The sequence below is a fragment of the Ascoidea rubescens genome (assembly GCF_001661345.1).
Source record: "Ascoidea rubescens DSM 1968 unplaced genomic scaffold ASCRUscaffold_14, whole genome shotgun sequence".
NCBI lineage: Eukaryota > Fungi > Ascomycota > Saccharomycetes > Ascoideales > Ascoideaceae > Ascoidea > Ascoidea rubescens.
The window spans coordinates 382,620-406,370 of NW_017962926.1; the positions used below are offsets into that span (position 1 = coordinate 382,620).

General features: G+C 32.2%; 12 protein-coding genes across 12 annotated transcripts; 4 read left to right on the forward strand and 8 right to left on the reverse strand.

The window, feature by feature from the left end:
- Positions 1–184: 184 nt before the first annotated feature.
- Positions 185–1,237, reverse strand: SCL1 (proteasome core particle subunit alpha 1). The gene is made up of 2 exons (XM_020193877.1): positions 1,136–1,237; positions 185–1,037 (listed from the first exon to the last, which is right to left on the reverse strand). Exons 1-2 carry the CDS (start codon positions 1,140–1,142, stop codon positions 310–312), a joined length of 735 nt encoding a protein of 244 aa, XP_020045397.1. The 5' UTR covers positions 1,143–1,237; the 3' UTR covers positions 185–309.
- A 145-nt stretch (positions 1,238–1,382) lies between these two features.
- ASCRUDRAFT_77485 (uncharacterized protein) lies at positions 1,383–5,750 on the reverse strand. Its single transcript, XM_020193878.1, has one exon. It carries the CDS (start codon positions 5,543–5,545, stop codon positions 1,508–1,510), a length of 4,038 nt encoding a protein of 1,345 aa, XP_020045398.1. The 5' UTR covers positions 5,546–5,750; the 3' UTR covers positions 1,383–1,507.
- A 315-nt stretch (positions 5,751–6,065) lies between these two features.
- ARX1 (putative hydrolase) lies at positions 6,066–7,739 on the forward strand (the record flags this gene model as incomplete). Its single annotated transcript, XM_020190854.1, has 1 exon — positions 6,066–7,739. The coding sequence occupies one exon, from the start codon at positions 6,066–6,068 to the stop codon at positions 7,737–7,739; it is 1,674 nt and encodes a 557-aa protein (XP_020045399.1).
- Positions 7,740–7,899: 160 nt separating this feature from the next.
- Positions 7,900–8,883, reverse strand: ASCRUDRAFT_38152 (class I SAM-dependent methyltransferase; the record flags this gene model as incomplete). Its single annotated transcript, XM_020190830.1, has 1 exon — positions 7,900–8,883. One exon carries the CDS (start codon positions 8,881–8,883, stop codon positions 7,900–7,902), a length of 984 nt encoding a protein of 327 aa, XP_020045400.1.
- A 215-nt stretch (positions 8,884–9,098) lies between these two features.
- On the reverse strand, positions 9,099–9,532 carry ASCRUDRAFT_77488 (uncharacterized protein; the record flags this gene model as incomplete). Its single annotated transcript, XM_020193879.1, has 1 exon — positions 9,099–9,532. A coding segment is annotated over exon 1 (187 nt), but the record flags the coding sequence as incomplete, so codon positions are not given.
- Positions 9,533–9,806: 274 nt separating this feature from the next.
- MCM6 (MCM DNA helicase complex subunit MCM6) lies at positions 9,807–13,216 on the forward strand. Its single transcript, XM_020193880.1, has one exon. It carries the CDS (start codon positions 9,858–9,860, stop codon positions 12,759–12,761), a length of 2,904 nt encoding a protein of 967 aa, XP_020045402.1. The 5' UTR covers positions 9,807–9,857; the 3' UTR covers positions 12,762–13,216.
- ASCRUDRAFT_77490 (HisG-domain-containing protein) lies at positions 12,883–14,208 on the forward strand. Its single transcript, XM_020193881.1, has 2 exons — positions 12,883–13,091; positions 13,177–14,208. The coding sequence occupies exons 1-2, from the start codon at positions 13,040–13,042 to the stop codon at positions 14,007–14,009; spliced, it is 885 nt and encodes a 294-aa protein (XP_020045403.1). The 5' UTR covers positions 12,883–13,039; the 3' UTR covers positions 14,010–14,208.
- On the reverse strand, positions 14,100–14,915 carry GIM4 (tubulin-binding prefolding complex subunit GIM4). Its single transcript, XM_020188836.1, has 2 exons — positions 14,317–14,915; positions 14,100–14,225 (listed from the first exon to the last, which is right to left on the reverse strand). Exons 1-2 carry the CDS (start codon positions 14,632–14,634, stop codon positions 14,190–14,192), a joined length of 354 nt encoding a protein of 117 aa, XP_020045404.1. The 5' UTR covers positions 14,635–14,915; the 3' UTR covers positions 14,100–14,189.
- Positions 14,916–15,049: 134 nt separating this feature from the next.
- TMA46 (translation machinery-associated protein TMA46) lies at positions 15,050–16,765 on the forward strand (the record flags this gene model as incomplete). Its single annotated transcript, XM_020193882.1, has 1 exon — positions 15,050–16,765. A coding segment is annotated over exon 1 (1,088 nt), but the record flags the coding sequence as incomplete, so codon positions are not given.
- Positions 16,766–17,810: 1,045 nt separating this feature from the next.
- APP1 (phosphatidate phosphatase APP1) lies at positions 17,811–19,019 on the reverse strand (the record flags this gene model as incomplete). The annotated part of the gene is made up of 2 exons (XM_020190829.1): positions 17,811–18,709; positions 18,824–19,019. Coding segments are annotated over 2 exons (1,095 nt in total), but the record flags the coding sequence as incomplete, so codon positions are not given.
- Positions 19,020–19,644: 625 nt separating this feature from the next.
- On the reverse strand, positions 19,645–20,464 carry ASCRUDRAFT_77493 (uncharacterized protein; the record flags this gene model as incomplete). The annotated part of the gene is made up of 1 exon (XM_020193883.1): positions 19,645–20,464. A coding segment is annotated over one exon (784 nt), but the record flags the coding sequence as incomplete, so codon positions are not given.
- An 18-nt stretch (positions 20,465–20,482) lies between these two features.
- Positions 20,483–23,487, reverse strand: ASCRUDRAFT_77494 (Zn(II)2Cys6 transcription factor; the record flags this gene model as incomplete). The annotated part of the gene is made up of 1 exon (XM_020193884.1): positions 20,483–23,487. A coding segment is annotated over one exon (3,005 nt), but the record flags the coding sequence as incomplete, so codon positions are not given.
- Between the last annotated feature and the right edge of the window lie 264 nt (positions 23,488–23,751).

Here is a 23,751-nt window from a genome sequence, read left to right on the forward strand (position 1 = left end):
TTTTACTAATCATAGCATTCCCTGTTAGCTTTGCTTTAAATTTATAGTCAACTTTAGAAATTATTTGAAAGCCATTTCTGTTCTTTTTTGTTTTTGTATTTCTTTTTTTATAGCTTTTTCTTTAATAAAAAAATTTTAACAGTCTAATAGTAAAACATAACTAAGCTTACAAAGACAGCGTAGTCTTGATTGTAATTACAATTATCATTATAATATAAATATTATAAGTTCAAAAAAGTATTGTTAAAAAAATTAAAGTAAAACCTATGTAGTTCGTCAAATTATTACTTTTTTTTTTCATTCTATTTTTCAATCCTCTTCTGCAATTGAAACTAAACGCTCTTCAATTTGATCAGCTGTCAATACAAAAAATCTATCTTTAACTGCAACACCAATTTCAATATCATTTTTCTTCAATTCGGTACCTAATATATTACTTAAAATTATAATAGATTCATCTACCACTTTAATCCAATTGCCTTTGATATAGTCCTTTTTCTTAAATTTTTTCTCTAAAGCTGTTGTGATTTCATCTTGTTTAGGTCCAATCGCTGTTGCCTTTAACCCAATAAAATAACCCGCTGGATCACATTTATATAACAATGGTCCCTTTTCATCGTCAAAGGCACAGAATGTCAAAGTAACTCCCAAGGGTCTCATATATGCTCTCTGAGTGTAAATCTGGGATAAATTAGCCATTCTTTTAGCTAAAATATCACATGGAATATCATATCCATATTTATAACGAAATTCTGCTGCCTCTGCTTTAGCTCTTAATGCTTGTGATCTGCCATCTGCAATTGATCCTGTAGCAATCATGCCAACTAATGGAGTTATTTGAAATAAATTTGATACTGTCGATGCATCTAACAATTTATCTGGCACTTTCTTTTGAGAAATCAATACAACTGAATCTTCTCCACATATTCCAATGGCATTGATATTAGCGGCTGTTATAGCTCTAAATGCGTACTCAACTTGATATAATCTACCCTCTGGCGAGAAGATCGTAATGTGTCTGTCAAAACCTGCTGAATCTACGTTGATAAATTGAAATTAATTTTCACTGTTAGTCTCATAAAATGCCCACACGATCATCCACAATCAGCCAATTACGCCAAAAAAGATAACATACTCGACATCTGTAAAAATCCTTAATGCTCAAATGAATATCAACAACAAATCTCTCAATAAAACAACAATTGTGATCTAAAGACGAAAGATGGTCCTGAATTACCCAACTGTTTTGTTAGATAGTGGCAAAGAGCTCACATTTCAAAACTACCGGCCGATTTGCGCTCGCGACCTTTGCGGGCCATCCCATGTCGGCCTTGGAGCGGTCGCTGATTAAGCGCTGACAAAGCCAAAGCCTTTTGCTCCTTCTCGTGAGTAGATATATAAAACATCATTAATTATAAACTATAAACGATGGAAAGATAATATATCGATGCTAAAGTTGCACACACTGCAATTGCATCGCCTCTATTTGCTTGCTTCTATTTACTCGCTACTGAGGTGGTTTTCTTCTTAGTGATTTTTGGGTCTTCAAAGGAATGTGATTTGGATCTGGCTCAGGATAACTTATGCTCCAACTGGCATCTCTAATCAATGTGGGATCTTGAATGTAACATTTATCAGGCAATAGATTTTTAGATTTCTGCAAAAACTCTTCTAGCTCGTTTTCATTACATTTTAGTGTACTATTCCTAATTATAGACAGATCCAATTGATCCAATTGATCCAACTGGCCCATCTGATTTTCTTTGTTCTCTTGAATGGTCTTATTTTTAATGTTATTATCTTGTGCTGTGTGGTGGCTTGATAAATCAAGCTTAATTTTATCATTGGAAGGCAATTCACTAACTTCATTTTTGTTGAAATCATTTTCTTTTTTTTTTTCTTCTTTTTCTTTTCCAATTTTTTCTGGTGGAAATAAAGGTAATGGTTTGAGATAACTAGCAGGTAATCCGGAAAAATCCTTTTTAGGTGTATTTCCTTGATTTGTTCTTATTTTTAAATCAAATGAATGAATTTCAGATATATTTTTCAATTTATTCTCAGACTCTCTGTTTATATCCTTTTCATTGTCAGATAAAGCCAAATCAGACTGAATATTGATATTATTGTTATTTTTGTTTACATTTTCTTTTAAAATGTTTTTTGAATTTTCAATCAAATCCTCATTTTCCACCTCTTCAACACTTTCCGAAACTGGTGATATTGTTGATATTTTTGCCAAAGGGGTTCGATTAATCCTTTTGTGTTGTGCATTTCCTCTTGATATAAATGGAGCCAATGCATTAATTGTTTCAGTTCTTGGAATAATAGGATTTTCGTCCAGGGCTAAAACCATATCATCTTCATCTTTGGTTATTAAAATGGGTTTCTTTCTAACCAACGGTTCTTTTTTCTCAAGGCTTGTTTTATTTATAGAAAAAGGTAGTGTTGTTTTGCCAATCATTTTAGAATTTTCTTCGCTGTCATTGTCTTTGTTATTTCGTTTATCCTCGCCCCTTTTTATCTCATAATTTATTTGTTCTTCAAGCTCTTTATAAGAATTTACAAAATCTTTAAAAAAAACCCCATTTCCAGTTATATTAGCTTCTAAAATTTCAATTTTCACCGGTTCCAAAAATTTATTATCACCGTTTTGATTTTCGTGTTGTTGCTCAGATACTAATATTTTTTGGGTCCAGTTTTTATAAAGATTTTTAGATTCCAATTCATTTGAAGTCGAAGAGGTTTTTGCTTTAATTTTTTCTGGATATATAGTTAGAGATGTTGATTCTTCAACCAATGGTGGTTCAGATTTTGATGATTTAAATAACTTTCTAAAAGGATGAGGCGATTTTCGAGTTTTTTTTGTATTACTGTTATCCAGATTATTCTTGATTAGTGAATATTTTTCTAATGAAGGAGACTGTTGTGAATTTTTTTTTTCTGATTTTGAAAATGTTAAAAATTTTTTCAATTCAAAAGATGTTCGTGATTGAGATGTTTGAGATGACCATGGTGATGTATTTGTAATTTCAGATTCAGAGTTTGGTATTTCAATCGGTTTGATATTTGGCTTAATAGACAGACTTAATGAGTTAGAAATTTGGGAAATAGGTTTAAAAGGTAAAGCTTGTTTCTCAAATGTTTTATTTGAAGGGCTTTTTTGGAATGTTTGATCTTGGAAATTAGTTGGCTTTTGTTCCATTGATTCTGATGGAAAATGCATTGGCTGCATTGGTTTTGGTTTAGCTAGTTCTGGTCGAGTTATTTGTTCTGAAATTATCTTATTTGGGAATGTTTGGGGAGAATTGTTTTGAACCATTAGTTTGGGAACATTGTATGGCAGTTGATCAAAAACTTCTTTTTGATTGACTTTTTGATTGTTAGTAATTTCATTGGATGAGAGTCCATTTTTATTTGGTTGGTGAATTATGCCAACTTGGGGCATTTGTGGTAAATTTACTAAATTTCGAGTCAATTGAGGTTGGAATAATGTGTGTTGAGCTAGTGGAGCTTGAACTGGTGGAGATTGAACCGGTGGAGATTGAATCGGTCGAGATTGCATTAATGGAGGATTAATTAAATCTAAATCAGGTTTTTTTGATTCAATATTTTCTAACTTTGAATTATTTGCCTTAGAAGAGTTTTCTTTGTTAATATTATTGTTTACTTTGACCTGATTAGCATCAGAATCAACTATTTTAGATTCAATGTTTTTGGATACAGTATCTGATTGAGATTGAACAGGATCTGAGGTTACAATTTCCTCTTTATTAAATTTTTCAGATAAATTTTCTGTTTTTGAAACTTGATGTTCTGCCTCATTCAAATCTTTTGAAATGGTTTTTGAAAGTTCTTTTGAAAAAGTATTTGTAGGTATTGAAACAAAGTTATCAACAATAGGATAGTTTTGTCCAATTCTTTCAGATTTGTTATCAATATATTTTTCATTAGATTTGACTGTATTGTTTGGAAATTTTTTATTCTGATTATTAAATTTGGAATTTGGAAATATTTGGAAATAAACATCCGATTTAAGTTCATGTAAAATCATTTTATCAGTTTTATATTTTTTGTCATTGATTGATAAATTATAGATAAAATAACCAGAATTATCAATCAAAAGTCTTAAAAATAGAGCCTCATTTGCAGTCTGATAAGTAGTGGTTCTTTTCAGTTGGAAAAAATAGGGACCAAAAGTTTTAGAAATAATAGAGGAATTGACCTTAGTTTTTCTAAAAACTTCTTGATAAGAATCAATTTCAGAAAATAGAGAAAAAAAATTAATTAAATATATCATTAGATGCAATTGATAGGCTGAGTATTGCGAAACATCTTTAAGAGTAAAGTCAATGAGTTCATCTAAAATCAATTTAATTTCCGCTTTAATCTTAGAGGAATTTTCTGATTGGATAGAAAAATTGTGATCACTAACACTAAAAATAATTGATATATTAGAATGAATACTGCTTTCACCTAGGAAAGATAGAAAAAAGGGACATTTTTTAACTAGAATATCGCAAAATTTTTTGAACTGTTGGTCAGAGATTAAAGGCTCGGGCAAACAAGATAGATAGTGTTTTAAAACATCGCTTGCAACATTATTTGTAATAAAGTATTCAATTAAATTATCATCTGCAGCCCATCTCTTTATTTCTTTATTTCTCCTTCTTGGATCGTTTTGGTTTAAAAAATCCTTATTAACATTACTAAGAATTTGACTTTTATCGTTACTATGATTATGATTATTATAATCAGCAGTGGCATTGCTAATAATAGTAGTGTTATTGTGGGAAATTTTAGAAATATTATTATTATTAATATCGTTATTATCCTCATTTTTGTTGCCATTGTTATTATAAGGAGTATAGGATTTTCTATTCCAATTATTATTTTTAAAAGATAAAGAAAATTTTTTATTGATTGATGCAGTTGGAAGAGAGAATCTTTTGATATTGAAGTTATTTGTTGGGGATTTATCTTCAAAATAAGTATGACGACTTAATTTTTTATCGTAGTTTTGATTACTATTTTCTGGGTTGGTTTGAGGATGTTTTCGAAGAAGTTTGACATTAGAGATTGGGTTGTTGTGATTTAAAACATTTTGATAAGTTATATTTGGATCATTTTGGAATTGAGGCAATTGGTTTATCTGATTTGTTTGATTTTTTTGGATTATTAGGTTTGTTTGATTTGACGGATCTGTCCTAAAAATACTTTTGGGTAATTTATATTCATTATGAAGTTTCAAGGCTCTATCAGGATAATTTCGAAATAAATTAACTAAAAACTGGAGAGAGTATTCACTGCCATGGTCGATAAATACATTAAAGGATTCTGTGACATTGTTATTTAAAAAGTAGTTGACCAAAGATATAACGATTGATGGTAACTTCAAGCCAATCGTTGTTATGGTATCTTTATTAGCTGAATCTATTAGATAAGGGGCCTCAATAACATAAAACCGGGAACGATTCATCTCAAACGCCTTTTCAAGAGAAGATCCAAATGGAGGATCCAAAATTTTGCTTGATTTTAGAGATTTCATAATTATCTGATATGTTTAATACAATAACTAAGATCAAGATCAGAAACGGTTGGTTTCTCCTGGATGATGAATTTAGAAGTAATAAAATGTTGAATGAGTTAATGACAAAGGCACAAAAAAGTAGGGAATATTCTCAATTGATGAAAAATGACTAAAAAATAGCACAGCAAGCAAGGACTAATAGTTAAAGGATTAAAAGTGAAGAATTCCTAATGGCTTTATACTAAAAACCAGAGAAAAACGGATTAAGTTGGTTAATGGATAATCCTTAAAATAGTTAAACCAGGGTTGGGGATCTGCGTCTGACTGCATAAACAGTGTTTGCAATGAATAACCAAAAACCAAGCCCTGAACTCTAATTCTTTGGGATTTTCTCCGCGGTTCCAGATAATTTTTTTATCTCCGCGAAAAAAAAGTTTTTGATTGAAATTTTTCTCTACATTAATTGCAAACTTTTATCAATTGAAAGAGATACTTGCTTGTGTTGGTTTTGGGAGCAACTGCTAATTTGATTTTGACGATGGAACTAATTCAGATCAGTAAAGAAGAGAGCTCAAGGCTTCTCAAAGACAAGAATATCTTAAATGAGGTTGTTCTTGACAAATATAGACTTGCAGGTCAAATAACTCAGACATGTTTAGACTATTTACTTAATTTAATAAGAGATTCCTATCATTTGGCAAAAATGAATCCATTGTCTTCAACCGAGCTATGTATTCTTGGAGACTCATATTTATCCAAAGCCTTAAAAAATGTATATAGCAAAAGTTCATTGTCTGTCAGTGAAAAAGGCATCTCAATGCCTGTCACAATTCAAGTCAACGATATACTATCTGGGGTTTCTCCAGAAATAGATGATGCAAAGTCATTAAACTTATATTTCACTCCAGGCGATATTGTTAAGATATCTTTCGGCGTTCATATTGACGGTTATACATCCAATGTTTCTCATACAATCGTAATTTATCCTCCACCTAATCCAACTCAACAGCCTTTGGATAAAAATGATATTAAACCTGCTGGTCCATTATTGGGCCCCAAGGCTGATGCAATTTGCGCTTCATACATTGCAATTGAAGCTGTAGTGTCTTTAATGGGTTTGGCTGTAGCACCCGAAAAAATTCCTAAAAGTTTCAATTCTAATAATATAAACGGAACTCTAATTAGACAATTAGTTGATAGAATTGCATCAATTTACAACTGCGTTGTTGTACCATCGTCTAAAGTGAGAAGAGTAAGAAGATTTCTTGCTGGCCAAGCTGAAGGTGTAGTTCTTGAGAAGGAGTTTAAGGGGATTGTTTGGACTGAAGCTAATCAGGAAGCTGGTTTATTAGCGAGATCTGAAAGTACAGAATTAGAAAAATATAATTTAAATGAGAAAGATAAAGAATTTCTTGTAACTCCTGGAGAAGTATATTTAATTGATATCCATATGGCACCGCTTTCTGAATTCAAGAAAGAAGTTGGGTTGGTGACATTAGAAGAAGTCAACAATCATGCTGGTAGTAAAGATAATAGTTTGAAATTGAGACCTTCTATTTTCCTTAGAGATTTTGCTTATTCTTATGCTTTACGTTTAAGTGCTTCGAGGAAAACTATAACAAAAATTGATCAAACATGTTCAGTGTATCCTTTCAAGATATCATATCTTTCAGATAATTTTCCAATTGATCCAAAAGGAAATCTACCCGAACAGATTAAAAAAATACAGGACGATATTAAATTGTTAAGATTGGGAATGAGCGAAATTGTTAATCATAGATTAGTAACAGAACGACCAGTTACAGCTGGAAAATTTATACCATTAGAAGAAATTTTAAAGGCGTCGAATCCAAATGGACAAACTAGTTCAACTGTTTTACCTAATGCTTTATTAGATATTCCATTACCAAAATTAGGTATTACATCATTAAAATTGCAAAATTTAGTAAGATATGGGAAAAAAATTCCAATTGCTAGTGAATCAACAACTATCATATTAATTAAAAATGGAAATAATTTTACTAGTGGTGGTAAAGGCGAAGTGCTAAGATTATCAGGTGGATCAAAAGTCGCCAAACCAAATTGGGTTCATAGCGATTACAGTTTAAAAGGAGAAGGAGCTGAAGAGATTGTTAATATAATAAGACTAGGTCAAGATAGTAGATTTGGAGTTAAAATTAAAGAATGTCAGCCAATTAAAATGCAATTTTAAAAATTATAGATAATAGAAGATTATATATGCTCAATTGTATTATTATTCAAATGTTTATTATAAAAACAACCATACCCCCGCCACCAAAAATTGATATTCAAATTTAATGAATATAAAATCCAGAAAAAATTACTTGAGATTAAATGTATACCTATATATGTTAAACTTTCTGGGCAGCAGCAACAATGTAATCTTGAGGAATCAAGTAATTGATAGAGCCATCAAATTTTATTGATTCTAAAAGATCATTTTTTAGCATTTCTAAGATGTGTTTTGGAGAATGATTTGCCATAAACCCAGAATGCATGTAAGTCCAAAACGAATCACTTAAATAAATTTTATAGTTTTTAAGATTACCTGATAAATTGAAAGAATTTTTGATTTGATTGTATGGTAAACCACCAATATGTTGAACACTACCTGAAGTTTGTTTTTCAATTTTGGGCTTGTTAAAATCCTCGATCTTGTAACTATCAAGATCTTTTGAATGAATATCAATAATAATTAACCAACCATCTTTTTTTAAAAAGGTTGATAATCGATGAGTTACTTTATCTAAATCATGAAAATGATGATAACCCAAAGTACAAAGCACAACATCAAAATCGTTTTCCCTAACCAAGGATGAATCAAAATTTTCAGATACAATATCAAGGTTATAACTTTGAATGTTATAACCGGACTCACTTAAATGTTTGCATTTCTCATTAAATAGCTCTAAAGCATCATCAGATATATCAATACCAACATATTTACTATTTTTACCAATGTTCTGAACCATCAATTGAGACACTAAACCTGTGCCACAAGCAAAATCCAATACATTAAAAGACTTGTTTGGATTGAATAGTAAATTTGAGTTTTTAGGATTTTCGTAATCTGGGACATAAAAGTCTTTATTTGAGTAGCCGAAAACTGGTAAATTTCTATCACCAAGTGATTCTGAATCTTTGTCATTCGAATGATCCAACTTTGGATGAAAGTTCACTGGATCAAAACCTAACAATAATTTTGTTAGGATATAGTGTGCCCCAGACAATTCAATGCTATGTCTATCATAGAGTTTGACCATGTCCTTGTTGAAATGTTTTTTGTTTTCCTCGATTGCATTCTGATGGTGGTTTTCGGAATTAGTTGGAATCATTGTGAAAACAATCTGAATTGAAGAAGAGCTATGCGACTAGTCTAAGAGATAAAACAAATTGGTGAGACAACTTGGGGATATTATGTGACTTATATACCATTATATACTAATGGGATTTAACATCTTGATCTCAGTTTCGGTCTTTCAATTAGGTCCAAGAGCCCTATTTTGATTGTCGAAAAAGCCCTGTTGGTTATGTTAAAGCCCTGCCTGTGTGTTGTGACCTTCGATAACCGGTTTCCGGCCGTTCGTTACGAGATAATACACCTTCGAGCATTCGTTCTAGTCGTTCAAATCCGGATGCAACATTCGATTCAATTAACTCAACTCTTTGATTTAATTCATTGATTTTGGAACCCATTAGTGGAGTATCAAGTTCCCTTTCGTTATCACTATTAGTGTTCTTGAGTTGGATGCTGTCAGGTTGACAGTCGTCGAAGGAAGGATAGAGATTTCTTCTAGTGCTCATGACTTAGTAGACTTCTCTTTCCATTTCCTCTTCGTTTATTTTATTTCTATCTAACTATTTAGTGATTATATTTATATTGTTTGGATTGCAATCTTCATCAAGGTATTTGTGAATTAAATGTTTTTTGTGAAAACACAATTTTTGTTTCATAAGTGGTTAAGTCTTGTGTATTTGGTTTGGGGCAACGGACAATAATGACTTCACGAACGTCCGAGTTCGGATTGTGTTTTCCGGTCACACCTCGTTTAACATAATGCTTATGTAAGTAAATGTGATATTATCACATTGTTTAGGGCTTGTAAAATGAGACGCGTCCTTTTGAAGGTTGAGAAACTGCGTCAAAACGCGACTTTCCCGATTAGGTAGCTGCCTCTTTTGTTATTTTTTCATGTTTACTAACAGCTGAATCTTTCACTTTATGAGATCCACTATTTTGATAATATACCTTTACTATCTGGCTTGAACAGCACCGCCAAAATATACCCTTTGCAACTCACAGTTTACAATGTTTTCCACCTCTTCTTTTATACCATCCAGTAGTCAGCCTAATATTCCAAGCACCAATGTTTATCCTCATAGGCAGACCGATAATTTTCAAACTCCCCAACCACCTCCAGTGTCCAATATTAGGCGAGATATCGAATTTATTGAGAAATACGTTGATCTTACTGGCGAAAAGGTTCGAGAATCCTTTGAATTGTTTCTAACAGAGTTTATTGACGAATCTCAAGAAGATGTGTCAAATTTGCCATACCAAGGCAAGCCCTATATTGCACAGATTCATGCAATGAAATTATATGAATTAAGTACTATATATATTGATTTCCAACAATTATTGACCAGGGAAAATGGAGTTTTAGCTACTGCAATTCAGGAGCAATATTATAGATTTTTACCTTTTTTGCAAAATGGTTTAAGAAGAGTCATCAAATCTGTTGCTCCTTCTCTTTTAAAAGTTGGTTTAATCAACTCAACTAATCCATCCTCAAATAACAATAATATCAAAAATGATACCAATGCCAATACCAATTCCAATATCAATACCAATAGCAGTAACAATACAAAAAACACTCGTAACCTTGATGATAGTAACATAAACAGCAATTCCTCCAATTTATCTTCTGCAGATTCGTACGATAGAGTTTTTCAGATATCTTTCTACAATTTACCAACAATTAATAGAATTAGAGATATAAGAGCTGATAGAATTGGGTCCTTAATGGCCATTTCTGGAACTGTTACTAGAACAAGTGAGGTTAGACCAGAATTATATAAAGCGACTTTCACTTGTGATATGTGTCGTGCAGTTGTTGAAAACGTTGAACAAGTCTTCAAGTATACTGAGCCTGTTGTATGTCCAAATCCAACTTGTCAAAACCAAGCTTATTGGACCTTAAATGTTCAAAAATCTCAATTCATTGACTGGCAAAGAGCTAGGATACAAGAAAATTCAAACGAAATTCCCACTGGTTCAATGCCCAGAACTTTAGATATCATTTTAAGAGGTGAAACTGTTGAAAGAGCTAAACCCGGAGATAAGTGTAAATTTACCGGTACTGAAATCGTTATTCCTGACGTCTCTCAATTGGGTTTACCTGGTGTCAAGCCCACTTCTATGAAAGATAGAAGTGGTATGGGCACAACAACAAATGGCCTTAATTCTGGTGTTACCGGTTTGAAATCTCTTGGTGTTCGTGATTTAACCTATAAAATTGCTTTCTTTGCAAATAATGTTTCATCTTTAATTAACAAAAAAAATGGTGCTGAAGATAATTTTGTTAATGAAAACCAAATTAAAGTAGCTACTGAAGAAGAAGAAAAAGAAATGCTTTTAAACACTTTGACAGAAGAAGAAGTTTCTGATTTGAAAGATATGGTTAGTAATGAACACATATTCCACGATTTAGTCAGTTCTATTGCACCAACAGTTTTTGGTCATTACAATGTTAAAAAGGCCATCTTATTAATGATGCTATCAGGTGTTCACAAAGAAACAATTGAGGGTATTAAGCTTCGTGGTGATATTAATGTTTGTATTGTTGGCGACCCATCCACTTCCAAATCCCAATTTTTGAAATATGTTTGTGAGTTTGCTCCGAGAGCCATTTATACTTCCGGAAAGGCCTCTTCAGCTGCTGGTCTTACAGCTGCTGTTGTAAAAGATGAAGAGAATGGGGAATTTACAATTGAAGCCGGTGCTTTAATGTTGGCTGATAATGGGATTTGTTGTATTGATGAATTTGATAAAATGGATATTTCTGATCAAGTTGCAATTCACGAAGCAATGGAACAACAAACGATCTCCATAGCAAAGGCTGGTATTCATGCTACATTGAATGCTCGTACTTCAATATTAGCTGCAGCCAATCCTATTGGTGGAAGATATAATAGAAAAGCAAGTCTCAAAAGTAATTTAGCAATGACTGCTCCAATCATGTCAAGATTTGATTTATTTTTTGTGATTTTAGATGATTGCAATGAAAGAATTGATACTCAATTAGCAAGTCATATTGTGGATTTGCATATGAAAAGAGATAATGCAGTTGAATCGCCATATAATGCAGATCAGGTCAGAAGATATCTTAAATATGCTAAAACATTCAAGCCCAAAATGAGTAAGGCTGCTAGAGAATTCTTAGTTGAAAAATATAAAGAATTGAGAACTAATGATGCACAAGGCTTTGGTAGATCTAGTTACAGAATAACAGTTCGTCAACTAGAATCAATGATTCGATTATCTGAAGCAATTGGAAAAGCAAACTGCACTGATGAAATTACACCCGATTTTGTGGCAGAAGCTTATAATCTAATTAAAGATTCTATTATTAAAGTTGATAAAGAAGATATTGACATAGATGATGAAGATGATGAAGAATACCAAAAGTCAGCCGAGAAATCAAATGAAGACGCAGTCTCTGATACTATGCCAGATTACACAGAAACTTTTCATGATTCTCAAGTTCGGGATCAAACACAGAGTGAATCTCAAGAGCAGATAAAAAAACATAAAAAGAAAGAGAAGATTTCAATTCCCTATGATAAATTTATAGAGATGACGAATATAATTGTTCGTAAAATTCATGAAGAAGAGAAAAAAGAAGGTGACAAGGGAATGACAGGACGTGAGCTTATTGAGTGGTATTTGTTGCAGAATGAAGATCGATTAGAAACTGAAAAGCAGTTCTGGGACGAAACAAGATTAATCAAGAAGGTATTGAAAAGATTAACAAAAGACGAAGTATTGATGGGGATTAATGTTGAATCCGATGAGTTGTTGCCGGATGCTGATGTTGGGCTAGAGAATGTTGCAACTCCAGGAAGGAAAAAAACCTCTTTAGAGGATTTTGTTTATATTTTGCATCCAAATTCTGCCATTATGGATTATTTTGGCGATGGAGGGGAGAAATAAACCAATACCAATGTATCTTAAATATATCTTAAATATATCGAGACGCTGGAATCTGTAAGTTTCTGCAAAACGTTTTTCTGATTTTAAAGTTAAACGAGTCGAAATCTGAGAAGAGTGAAAAAATAAAAAACTGGAAGAGTTATTGAATGAGTAATCTGATTGGGCTTTGAGTCTACAAGTACAAATACTCGTCATTTGAATTCTCATTTTTTTTATATTTCTGGTTTAGGGGTTTCTTAGTCAAGTACATAGATAAATAAACACACAAAAACAAAAAAATGGATTTAGTGAATCATCTAACTGACAGATTATTATTTGCAGTACCTAAGAGTAAGTGAAAAAATGGAAGCAAGTGGATTTTGACCAATATTTATGACTCACATATATGGACTAAATGCTAACAAAATATTTCCAGAGGGAAGACTTTACGAAAAATGTATTGGCTTGTTAAAGGGTGCTGATATAAAATTCAATAGAAGCAAAAGATTGGATATTGCTTTGTGCACTAATTTGCCAATAGCATTAATTTTTTTACCAGCAGCAGATATTCCAACATTTGTGGGAGAAGGCCGTTGTTCTCTTGGTGTTACAGGAGTTGATCAAGTCAAAGAAAGTAATGTTGATGTTGACTTAGCCATGGACTTATTATTTGGTAGATGTAAGTTACAATTACAGGTTCCAGAAAATGGAGAACTTAAAAAACCACAAGATTTTATTGGAAAGACAATTGTTTCAAGTTTTACAAGCTTAACAAGAGAATATTTTGAAAAATTAGAAGGCAAAAAGGATATTACTACCAAAATTAAATATGTTGGTGGTTCAGTCGAAGCCTCTTGTGCATTAGGAGTGGCTGATGCAATTGTTGATTTAGTTGAAAGTGGAGAAACCATGAGAGCAGCAGGTTTGATAGATATTGATACTATATTAGATACCTCAGCACACTTGATTATTTCAAAAAACCCATCTCATCCAGAATTGGTGAATGTTATCAAAAGTAGAATTGAAGGTGTTTTAGCTGCACAAAAACATGTGCTATGTACTTATAATGCACCAAGATCAATATTGCCAACGGTTTTGAAATTAACACCAGGTAGAAGAGCTGCAACAGTTTCTCCATTAGAAGTTGACGATTGGGTCTCTGTTTCATCGATGATCGAAAGGTCTAAGTCTGGAATCATCATGGATCAATTAAAAGAAGCCGGTGCATCTGATATTTTATTATTTGAGATATCCAATTGTCGTGTTTAGTGGCCAAGCAATATGATTGGATTTTTTTTATAGAAAATAGAAATAAGACTTTTATTTAGAATTTACTTAAAATGAACAGTTTTTGACCATTGAGGAACAAATTAAAAATTTTGATGGGTAATTAGCTCACCAAATAACGTTCATAGATGCAATCAACCTCAAAAACCATATAGATAGATTTTAAGCAGTAGAAACAATTTTAACACCAGTGTTTTTCTAAAGAATATTTTTTTAAAAAAAACATCAAGTTAGTAAAACTAGAAATATGTGAAATAAAGCAATTGAAAAAAAATGTGAGAGTGCTTACTTTCCATTTTTCAAATTCCTGGTGGGTTTTCACCAATTCTTTAGATAATGTGTCCAAAGCCCCAACCATGCTCTCTATCTTGGTTTCTAATACTGGAATAACTTCTCTTGTAGTCTTTTTAACAATAACTCCACTTATCATTCTAAAGCATTTCCTGTCAGCAGGCACGCCTTTCAAAGTAGCTACAACAATCTTGTGCTCATCATAGTCATTTTTTAGCTCTGTGATTTTCTCGTTGATCGACTTTATAGTATCTTGAAACCTCTCGTATTCAATCTGGAGCTGTTCCTGAGATATTTTTGGTTTGGGGGACGACATTCTTCAACAGTTTCAGTATCTATAGCTTCTGCTCGCTGAAAAGGACTCGCTAAAAATTAACATCCAAAGGAAAAAAAAAGATTAAAGCTCTTGTGAAACTCGAACCGGAAACAGAATTCATTTTGGATCAAACTTAATCCATTACGCCACAGAGAAACAAAAGCAATCAGGGACAAGCCTTATTTGACCCGAAATTTGCTGAATGATTCAGGTTGAATGTCCTGGTTCTGAAATTCTTTATATTTGTTAAACATAATAAAATAGTTGATTCTTGCTCATTTATCTCGAAATTTAAGGGTTCTACATTGTATCGTGTCCCTACTTTCCATCTCCATCTCTATCCTATTGTGTTCTTGGTCTGTTTAACCTTATGAGAATTTTTCATGAATAGGGAATAACATCAATAAAAGTATATTATAAAATCAATTAATTATAGTTATAACTATATTGCTTTATTATCGCAATATTGTAAATTTGATTTTTTTTTTGAATCCACCTTATTTAATTTTTTTTTGAAACTTTTTCTCGGAAGTTATCATTGATTTTTTGAAGATTAACCAAGATGCCTCCTAAAAAGAATGCCAAAGGAAATAAAGATCAAAATGCAAAAGCTAAGCAGAAACAAAAAACCAGAGAACTTTCTGATAAAACTTTTGGATTGAAAAATAAAAACAAATCTTCAAAAGTCCAGAAATTTGTTAAACAAGTCGAGTCACAAGCAAATGATGGGCTAAAGAAAAGACAAGAAGCTTTAGCGCAAAGAAGAGCTGAAGAAAAAAAGGCTGCTGAACTTGCGAGAAAAGAAGCTGCTTCTTTGTTCACTCCAATAATTCAACAAAAGGTTCCATTTGGAACAGATCCAAAATCGGTTTTATGTGCTTTCTTCAAAGAAGGGATGTGTAATAAAGGAAATAAATGTAAATTTTCTCACGACCTAAATATTGCAAGAAAAGGTGCTAAAAGAGATATGTATACAGACTCAAGAGATAAAGAGGAGGAAAAAGAAAAAGAAGTTGAAGAGAAACAAAAAGACACTATGGAAGATTGGGATGAAGATAAATTAAGATCAGTCATTAAATCAAAATTAGGCAACCCCAAGACAACAACAGATAAAGTTTGTAAGTTTTTTATTGACGCTGTTGAAAATTGTAAATATGGTTGGTTTTGGACTTGTCCCAACGGTGGTGACGCTTGTAAATATAAACATTCCTTACCAGAAGGTTATATTTTAAAGACAAAAGAACAGAGAAGATTGGAAAGATTGGCACAGGACGCTGAAAAGAAGATAACTTTGGAGGAATTTATTGAAAATGAAAGACAAAAATTACCACCAAAAGAAAAACTAACTCCGATATCCTGGGAAACTTTTCTTAAGTGGAAAAAGGAACATAAATTGAATAAATTGAATAAAAAAACAAACATCAATTCTCAGGGCAAGAAAATATTATCCGGTAAGGATGTGATATTACAAAGATTTGGTGATAAATATGTTGACAATAAACCGGTTAATGATATAAACAATCCATCTTCAACTGATGATAATTCTAATGATAATGAAGAAGTGGAAGATGTTGAAGATAATGCAGAACATGGAACAGCTTGGGATTTATCTGAGTTCCAAAAACAACTCAAAGAAGCAGAAAAAAATGAAAATATTAAGGATTGGGGTGATGCTGAAAATATTGAGCTTTACTGGAATTCAGATAATCCAATTTTAAATAATGATAAAGCCACATCAACAAAGGTTAATACAGAAGCTGAATCTAAAGCTACTTGAGAATTTTTTAAATTATAGTTTATATATTATACATTATATATCGATTAATTTTTAATAATAGTTTATATTACACGGTTAAAAACTCAAATCTCCATTTTTTTTTATTTTTTTTTATTGTGTCTTGTTTCATTTCATTTTATTTTACTTTATGTTATCTTATTTTATTTTAACAACAAACAGAACAATGATAAAAAATTACAGAAAGAAAAAAGTAAAACATAAAATTTGGAAGAAAAAGCAGCATAAAAAGAAATAAAGTGCTAAAATTTGTATAATTTATAATCTAATAATTTTGGCCATCAATTTTTTTTATTATATCCTCTCTTACATCTTCAATTTTATACCAAAATTTTAAATCCACATCATCAGGTAATGATTTAAGCTCAATTTTTAATCTTTGAATCCAGTACTCAGCCTTTTTATCAGCCAACTGAGTGTTTGTCTTAATGTTTGTAGGTAAGCTTGTATAACTACTATTTTCTTTCAACTCATAAGCATAATCGCTTGGTGAATTGAACATGTTTGTTTCTAAATTTGGTAATTCAGTTGTTGTGTGAGAATGTTGAGAGTGCATTGGAGGTATACTTCTCCTATTAGTCGAGGAATAATTTGAAAAACTTTTAGTAGGAGTAAAATATTGAGAATTAGAAAAAGAATCTGTAAAGGCTCTTCTTGGCGGTGGTGGAGGTGGTGGTTCTTTTTTAGTGATTTCTTTTTGCAAATTATTTAATATAGGTTTTTGTTCATTTTTTTTTTCGTTAATTTGTTCTTGGTCGGTAGCTTTAACCATAGTAACAGAATTGGAGCTTTTTAAGTATTCTGGTTTCTTTGGAACAATTGGAGGCATTTTTCTTTTCAATGGAGCCTTAGTCAGATTATTAGATAATGTTTTGTTAGTATCAACCAATTGGATCAAGTTTTTATTCACGATATCAACTGATTGAATCAAGTTGTTATTTTTAGTATTTGACTGAGAATTATTAATGTTGTTGAATGGTTGTCTATTATTTGGATTGAGTGAGGCTCTCTTATTCTTATTCAAGACAGTTTTGATATGACTTTGAGCATTAAATAGCTCCATGGGAAGTGGAGTAGGTTTTGGAGGAGTTGGAACTTGCTTTGGGATGGTCAGTTGTCTTATTAATATATCTTCGTTTGTGGGATTTTTTCTTAGTGTAATTGGTTTATGAGATTCAATGTTCCAGTCATAATCATCCTTTTCCATTTCATCTTCAGATGAGGTGACAGAGGAGTCAGAGCTATAGCCTTCATTTATTTTTAGTTGATTTTTATTTATTGATTTAGGGGTATAATCGGAAGATTTATTATTAGACTTGTTTAAAATCTTTGAAAAGTTATTATTAATTCTACGAAAATTGATCAAATCTTCTCTTTGAATCAATATTTTTTTCAATTGGTTCAAAGTCTTAACATCATAACCAAAATCGCTGAAAGAATTGGGGACGATTCTAAGATATATTCCTAATACTTTTCCTGGAAACCTTCTGACAATATCTGTGTAAGCTTCTAAATCTTGTTCTCCAGAATCACCCAATAGGATGAATTTTCTGTTTGGAAATTTTTGCAAAATAGTGTATAAACCAGGTCTTTTTCTTTCAACCGCTGGTTCCATGAAGCTATTTAAATAATTTCCAGAGTATTGCTTTAGATGGAAAGAGCCTGGAGGCATATTAGTTAGTTGAAAAAATTGAGAAATTATTGAGTATAATTGCCAAGGAGAATTGGAAACATAGTGAAATTTAATATCTTTAGAAGATTTTTTAGCATAGATTTCATTAAAAAAGTCAGATATGCCTTCAAGAGTCCAATTTTTGATATCTTTGATAAAGACGTTATTGAATAGGTTTCTTTTATCGCTAACAACATCTGTTTTCTTAATTGTATCGTCTATATCTGAGATTATACTGATGCCATTTTGATGTATAAACAAAGGTAATTGGAATTGAAAAATCTCGTTGTTTGAATCCACAAAAACGTGAATAATTGATGGTTTATAAGAAGATTTTAATAAGATATCAAATTTTCCATTGTAGTCTGTGGGTAGTGTTTTAGTTACGAGACTTTCAAATGGAACATCATGATCTGAACCAAGTTTAATAGTAATATTGACCTGTGGTAAAGACTTTGCCATAAAATATTTCAATCTCTCTTTTAATACATCTTCGGGATTTGCCTTTTTTCTTGGGGGTAAGCTTGTAGATGATTGACTATTTGAATTTGAATTTGAAATATATGGAGAGCGATTTGATTCGTTTTGGTTAATTAAATCAAGATTAGCTGGATTTGAGGCATTTCCCAGAGACGTGAGATTCATTTGATGGCCAGTTGTTGAAGAGATGAAATTTGTTGCCACTAAATTTGCTCCCGCCTTTAAGGGAGTCTCAATATTACCATAATCAGTTGCGTTGGATCTGATTAGTTGTTTGGCAACAGTAAAGACTATTTTGTTTTTCTTTGACATAGTTTGTGGACAGTAAAACAACCAACCCCTTATGTTGACGTGGTATAGACTATCCTCTTGCCAGGTATATGAGGGATATAGAATGAACTGGGAATCCAAAGGAACAAAAATTTCATAATTATTCATTGCAGAAGCATTGGAGGCATTTGTTGTGGTTGAAGCCATCGTGGAAATATCATCATCATCGTCATCATCGCGATTATTATTGTATGGTCTTTGGCGGGCAAGGTCTCTGTCTTTGAACTCGTAGTTGTAGGCTGAAATTGATTTAGCTTTAACCTCAGAAGCTATTGTGTAGATTCCATCTAGGAGCTTCTTCTTTCTTGATTTGTAGTTGTTGTTCTGGTATGAGTTTGATAGCGAAGAAGACTCAGATGTCGATATTGGGCGCTGTGGAAGGGGAGGCCTACATTCTGTATCTGGATCCACGATCCCACTGGCATCAGAATCGTAGTTCTTGTGATTCAACAGACTCATGCTCGTTGGCCAGTGTGATGGAGCTGTCATCAATGAAGGTTGAGTATAAACAATGGAATACTTTGGGCTGGAGAAGAAAGAAACAGCTGTTGGTGTCGCAGCTTCTACACTTGGTGGTTACTGAAAAGAAACTCGGGTCCAGTTTTCCATTGTTAAGGGTGTGCTGCAGACTCAAGCACAGATGCCTTTTCCGACAGCCATCGCCTTCGGATATCGCCAACCTTCTCAGCTTCCTCAGTCTTCCACAACTCTCTGGCCCAACTGCCAGAGAATCCAGCGAATGAGGCCAGCAACATGTTCGTTCGATGTGCTAGTTGGATATGCCCTCAAAGTTTTCGTCCCACTGGTCAAACCAATGAAGGTTGGCGTAGAGGTTGGGATCATAGCTTGTTGTGTTGAAGTTTCGGTCCTTTTCGCTTTCACTGGACTGAAGACTGCCAGATGCACCGCCATCGGCTGTGATCAGCTTGAGCTGCTGCTCAATCATGCTATTAGAGACTGGCGAGTTGCCATTAGTATTGGTGTTTCCTAAATAGAACTGCTCGCTGTTAGCATATAGCTTGGTAAGTTCATCGAGAGGATCCTCGGTATAGACATCGTTTCCATTCGTGATTCCTATTCCATTGAAGTTCCTTTGAAACACAGAGCTTGTGCTGAGATTGGAATTCGACCTAAACGAATTAAAGTTGATATTATTATTGCTGTTATTGCTATTGCTGTTATTGCTATTACCATTGTTACCATTGTTACTATTGTCACTATTGTTACTATTGTTACTATTGTTACTATTGCTGCTGCTATTACCATTGTTCAAACCTGTTTGAGCCGGAGGCGGCACAATCCCGGCTTGTGATTGATAGTTCATTGATGGGCCACTTAGGGAGGAATAGCTATTGTTTCCATTAGATATACTACCTGGTCGTCTTGCCAACGATCCAACACTAGATAATTGAGAAGAGATCTGATTTTGCAATGATTGCTGAGGTTTTGAAAAATTGGAATTTTGCGATAGCGCAGGCGATGTAACAATAGGCTTATCTCTCACACTAGAAATCGGTGAGCTCGATTTCACTTCATTGGGATTTGAAGGCATACCTGAAATGGAAGATGAATTGTTTAAAATTCTTTGCAAAAAATCATTTCTATTCATTGTTTGGTTATTGTTATTATTATTATTATTATTATTATTATTACTATTACTATTATTACTATTATTACTATTATTATTATTATTATTATTATTATTATTATTATTATTATTATTATTATTATTATTATTGTTATTATTGTTATTATTGTTATTGTTATTAATATTAGGATTCACAAATTGCATCGAGTCCTTTCTATCGTTCACTCCAAATTGAGAAAAGTTGTCAATGTTTACATCATTTGATCCATGATCAATACCAATATTTAATAATGCCTCATAACTTTCTTTAAATTGTAGTGTCATCATATGGTTCATCATTTTTAATACCCATAAACTTTCCTTTGCCATATTAATCTTGTCGTCGAATTTTATAACTTGGGTTTGTTTTCCGTTTTTATTTATTATATCCAATTTTGGTGATCTTAAAATTGTAATATAATTGATTGAAAATTTTAAAAAAACTCTGGCTTTAGATAAAAACAACCCATTATTAATAAGTAAAAGTGATATTATTCCAATATTGAATAACAATGACAAATTCAAATACCAGGGCGTCAATATTAAATTGACACTATTTTGATTTGGAGGAGAGCCCCCATTAAGCAATAATTTGTTAAAATTATAAACAATATTAAAGACTTTTAAAATTTGTTCACACGAATCAACAACGGTTTCAATCGATAAACTTTGAACGTTTACTTTTTTATTTAAAAATGGCATTAAACTTCTAGAATTCAAACCTAATAACAAATCATAATAATGAAATCTTAACTGAGAATTAAGTAATAGTTTATAAATTTGATCCAAGTTGTTATTTTCAATATTATTTGAAAAATTGGAATTTTCAATTTGAATTAAATCATTATTAATATTATTTTTGAGCATCCAGTTATTCCATTTTTCTAAATATGTTTTAATCTTATAAATCTCAGATAAATGTAAAGCATGAGAATTAAACGGTTGTAATTTACTAGAAATTCTAGCTAAATGAATCATAGCCAAACTCTCAATTGTTAACCAACCGTCTTTTTCAGTTTCAAAATCCATTGTTGGCCATTCTAGATTAATTTCATAGTCTTTAATAGAATCAGTTCTACCACTTTGAAATCCAAATAATTTATCCCAAGTATAAACACACCAAAATATTCTTTTTGCTTTAATTTTATCGTAAGGTTTAATATTTTCTTTCAAATCAAAATTTGAAAAGTTTAAAGACATACCCAAAGCCATTCTGATTGCGCAACCTAAAGCAAAGTAGGAAGAGGTTTGACGATGAGTTGTTCTAAGATAAAAGGTTATTAGCAACCAGCCTTGAATAATTTCAAAAGATTCCCATTCAAAGGATAATTTTTGGATAATATTATGAGCACAATCAAATAAATTTTCTTCTAAACTTTTGGGAATTTCAATTCCTAAGGATTGATCTAGTTGAGAGAATTCCAAGAATCTGAAAGATATGGCATAAACTATGTATAAAATGGCAGTGAATAATCTTGTATTTCTATTTTGGTTTTTAAGGTGTAAAGTTTTCATATAAGTGTTGTACTGTTCAAGAAAGACCTTTTTATGTAGAATAGTAAAAAGAGGATTAATTGCATCGAGAAAAAACATGACTAATTTGTCACTTAGTATTATATCATTGATCAAACAATTGAATGGAGGTAAAATTCTTTGAGATAAATAATGGGAACCGCTCATGTTCCAAGCGTAAAATTGTGTTCTAGGTTCTATTACTTTTTTTTGAGATTGAGTAGATAAAGAGTTGTATAGTAGCTGGCCTAAATCCTTTGCTATGATGTTGTGATATTTTCTCATTAATCTCCATTTATTTGCGCTGAAAAGGTATACATTGTCTTCTTTGTAGCCATAGTCGCTATCAATATTAAAATTATCGATATCCGGGTCTAAGTTGTTATGATTTTTGTTATTATATTGGATGTTGGAGTTAATTTTAGGATTATTTACTAGATTAATTGGGTTGTTGAATGAATTGTTGATTGAGTCGTTACTTTTATTATTTATTACGTTTTCAAGGAATCTTACTTTATTTTCTAAATATTGGATGTAATTTGAATTTGAATTTGAATGAAGATTTTTATTGTCATTATCATCATTATTGTTATCGAACTTTTTAAAGTTATCGCCTTTGTTATTTATTGTGTAGGGTTTATCAGTATTATTGTTACTATTATTAGTGCTGTTATTAATAGTGGTGCTAGTGCTGTTGGCACTGTTGGAATTGCTGTTGATATTAGTGTTATTGATGCTAGAGTTGTTAGTATTGTTTCCAATTGAGGTTTGAGAATATGAACATGAATGACTGTGTTTAATGCAAGTAACACAGGGTTGTTGACCATCACATTTAATTTTTTGTCTTTTGCACCTATCGCAAGCTTTATTTACTCTTAATCTAGGTTTCACAGACTGCTCTGATTTTCTTTTTCTAGACTGTTTTAAAGTGGTTAATTTTAAATTGATATCCGAAGACCTTCGATAAACTGTTATCTTTGAGTTGTCAGTGTCATTATTATCGTTGGTAGTAGGGTTAATTACAGCGTTCGGATTATTGGGGTTATTGAGATTGTTAAGATTGTTAAGATTGTTGAGATTGTTGAGATTGTTAAGATTGTTAAGATTGCTAAGAGTGTTTAAAGTATTAAGAGTGTTATAGTTACTAATATTGTTGAGATTATTATGGTTTAATAGATTTGGATTTGAGTTTGAATTAGAAGAAACATCTTGATTCGAAATTGGCAAAGGGTGATGTTGCAATAAGTTGTGGTTTAAATTTTGATTTATATTCAGGTTTCTGTTGTGATTTAAATTCAGGGATTGGTTTGTAGGAGCAGACAAAGAGTTATTAGAGGTGTTAAGATTAGAATGATCGGAATTCATGTTTAATGAGTCCATCAAGTTTTGAAAAGAATCAAAATTGTCTTGAGAAGAGAAAGAACGATTATTGGCCATTTACTTTGTCTATCTGGGACAAATAAGTCGCTTTGCAGGCTAATAATAGGATGAAGAGAAGAACGTCGACCAGTAGGGTGAAAAAAAGCCAGAAAGCACAGCACAGCACAGCACGTTCAGCAAAGAACCAGAAACAGCACGACCCAAGAAAGAAAGCAGCAGGGGCAGCAGAAGCACCACACGGAAAACGGCGGTCTCCCGAGCTGCTGCTTCCGCTCCGGCGCCTGCTACAGATGCTCCACCAAATTCCCCACGGCGCACGTG

What these genes read in the sequence shown, in the direction of transcription:
- ASCRUDRAFT_77485 (XM_020193878.1), bottom strand. Translation starts at nt 5,545, where the DNA reads ATGAAATCTCTAAAATCAAGCAAAATTTTGGATCCTCCATTTGGATCT.
- MCM6 (XM_020193880.1), top strand. Translation starts at nt 9,858, where the DNA reads ATGTTTTCCACCTCTTCTTTTATACCATCCAGTAGTCAGCCTAATATT.
- ASCRUDRAFT_77490 (XM_020193881.1), top strand. Translation starts at nt 13,040, where the DNA reads ATGGATTTAGTGAATCATCTAACTGACAGATTATTATTTGCAGTACCT. An exon ending in ATTATTTGCAGTACCTAAGA is followed by an intron (nt 13,092 to 13,176) that starts GTAAGTGAAAAA and finishes AAATATTTCCAG; the next exon opens with AGGGAAGACTTTACGAAAAA.
- GIM4 (XM_020188836.1), bottom strand. Translation starts at nt 14,634, where the DNA reads ATGTCGTCCCCCAAACCAAAAATATCTCAGGAACAGCTCCAGATTGAA. An exon ending in AGGAATTTGAAAAATGGAAA is followed by an intron (nt 14,226 to 14,316) that starts GTAAGCACTCTC and finishes AATATTCTTTAG; the next exon opens with AAAAACACTGGTGTTAAAAT.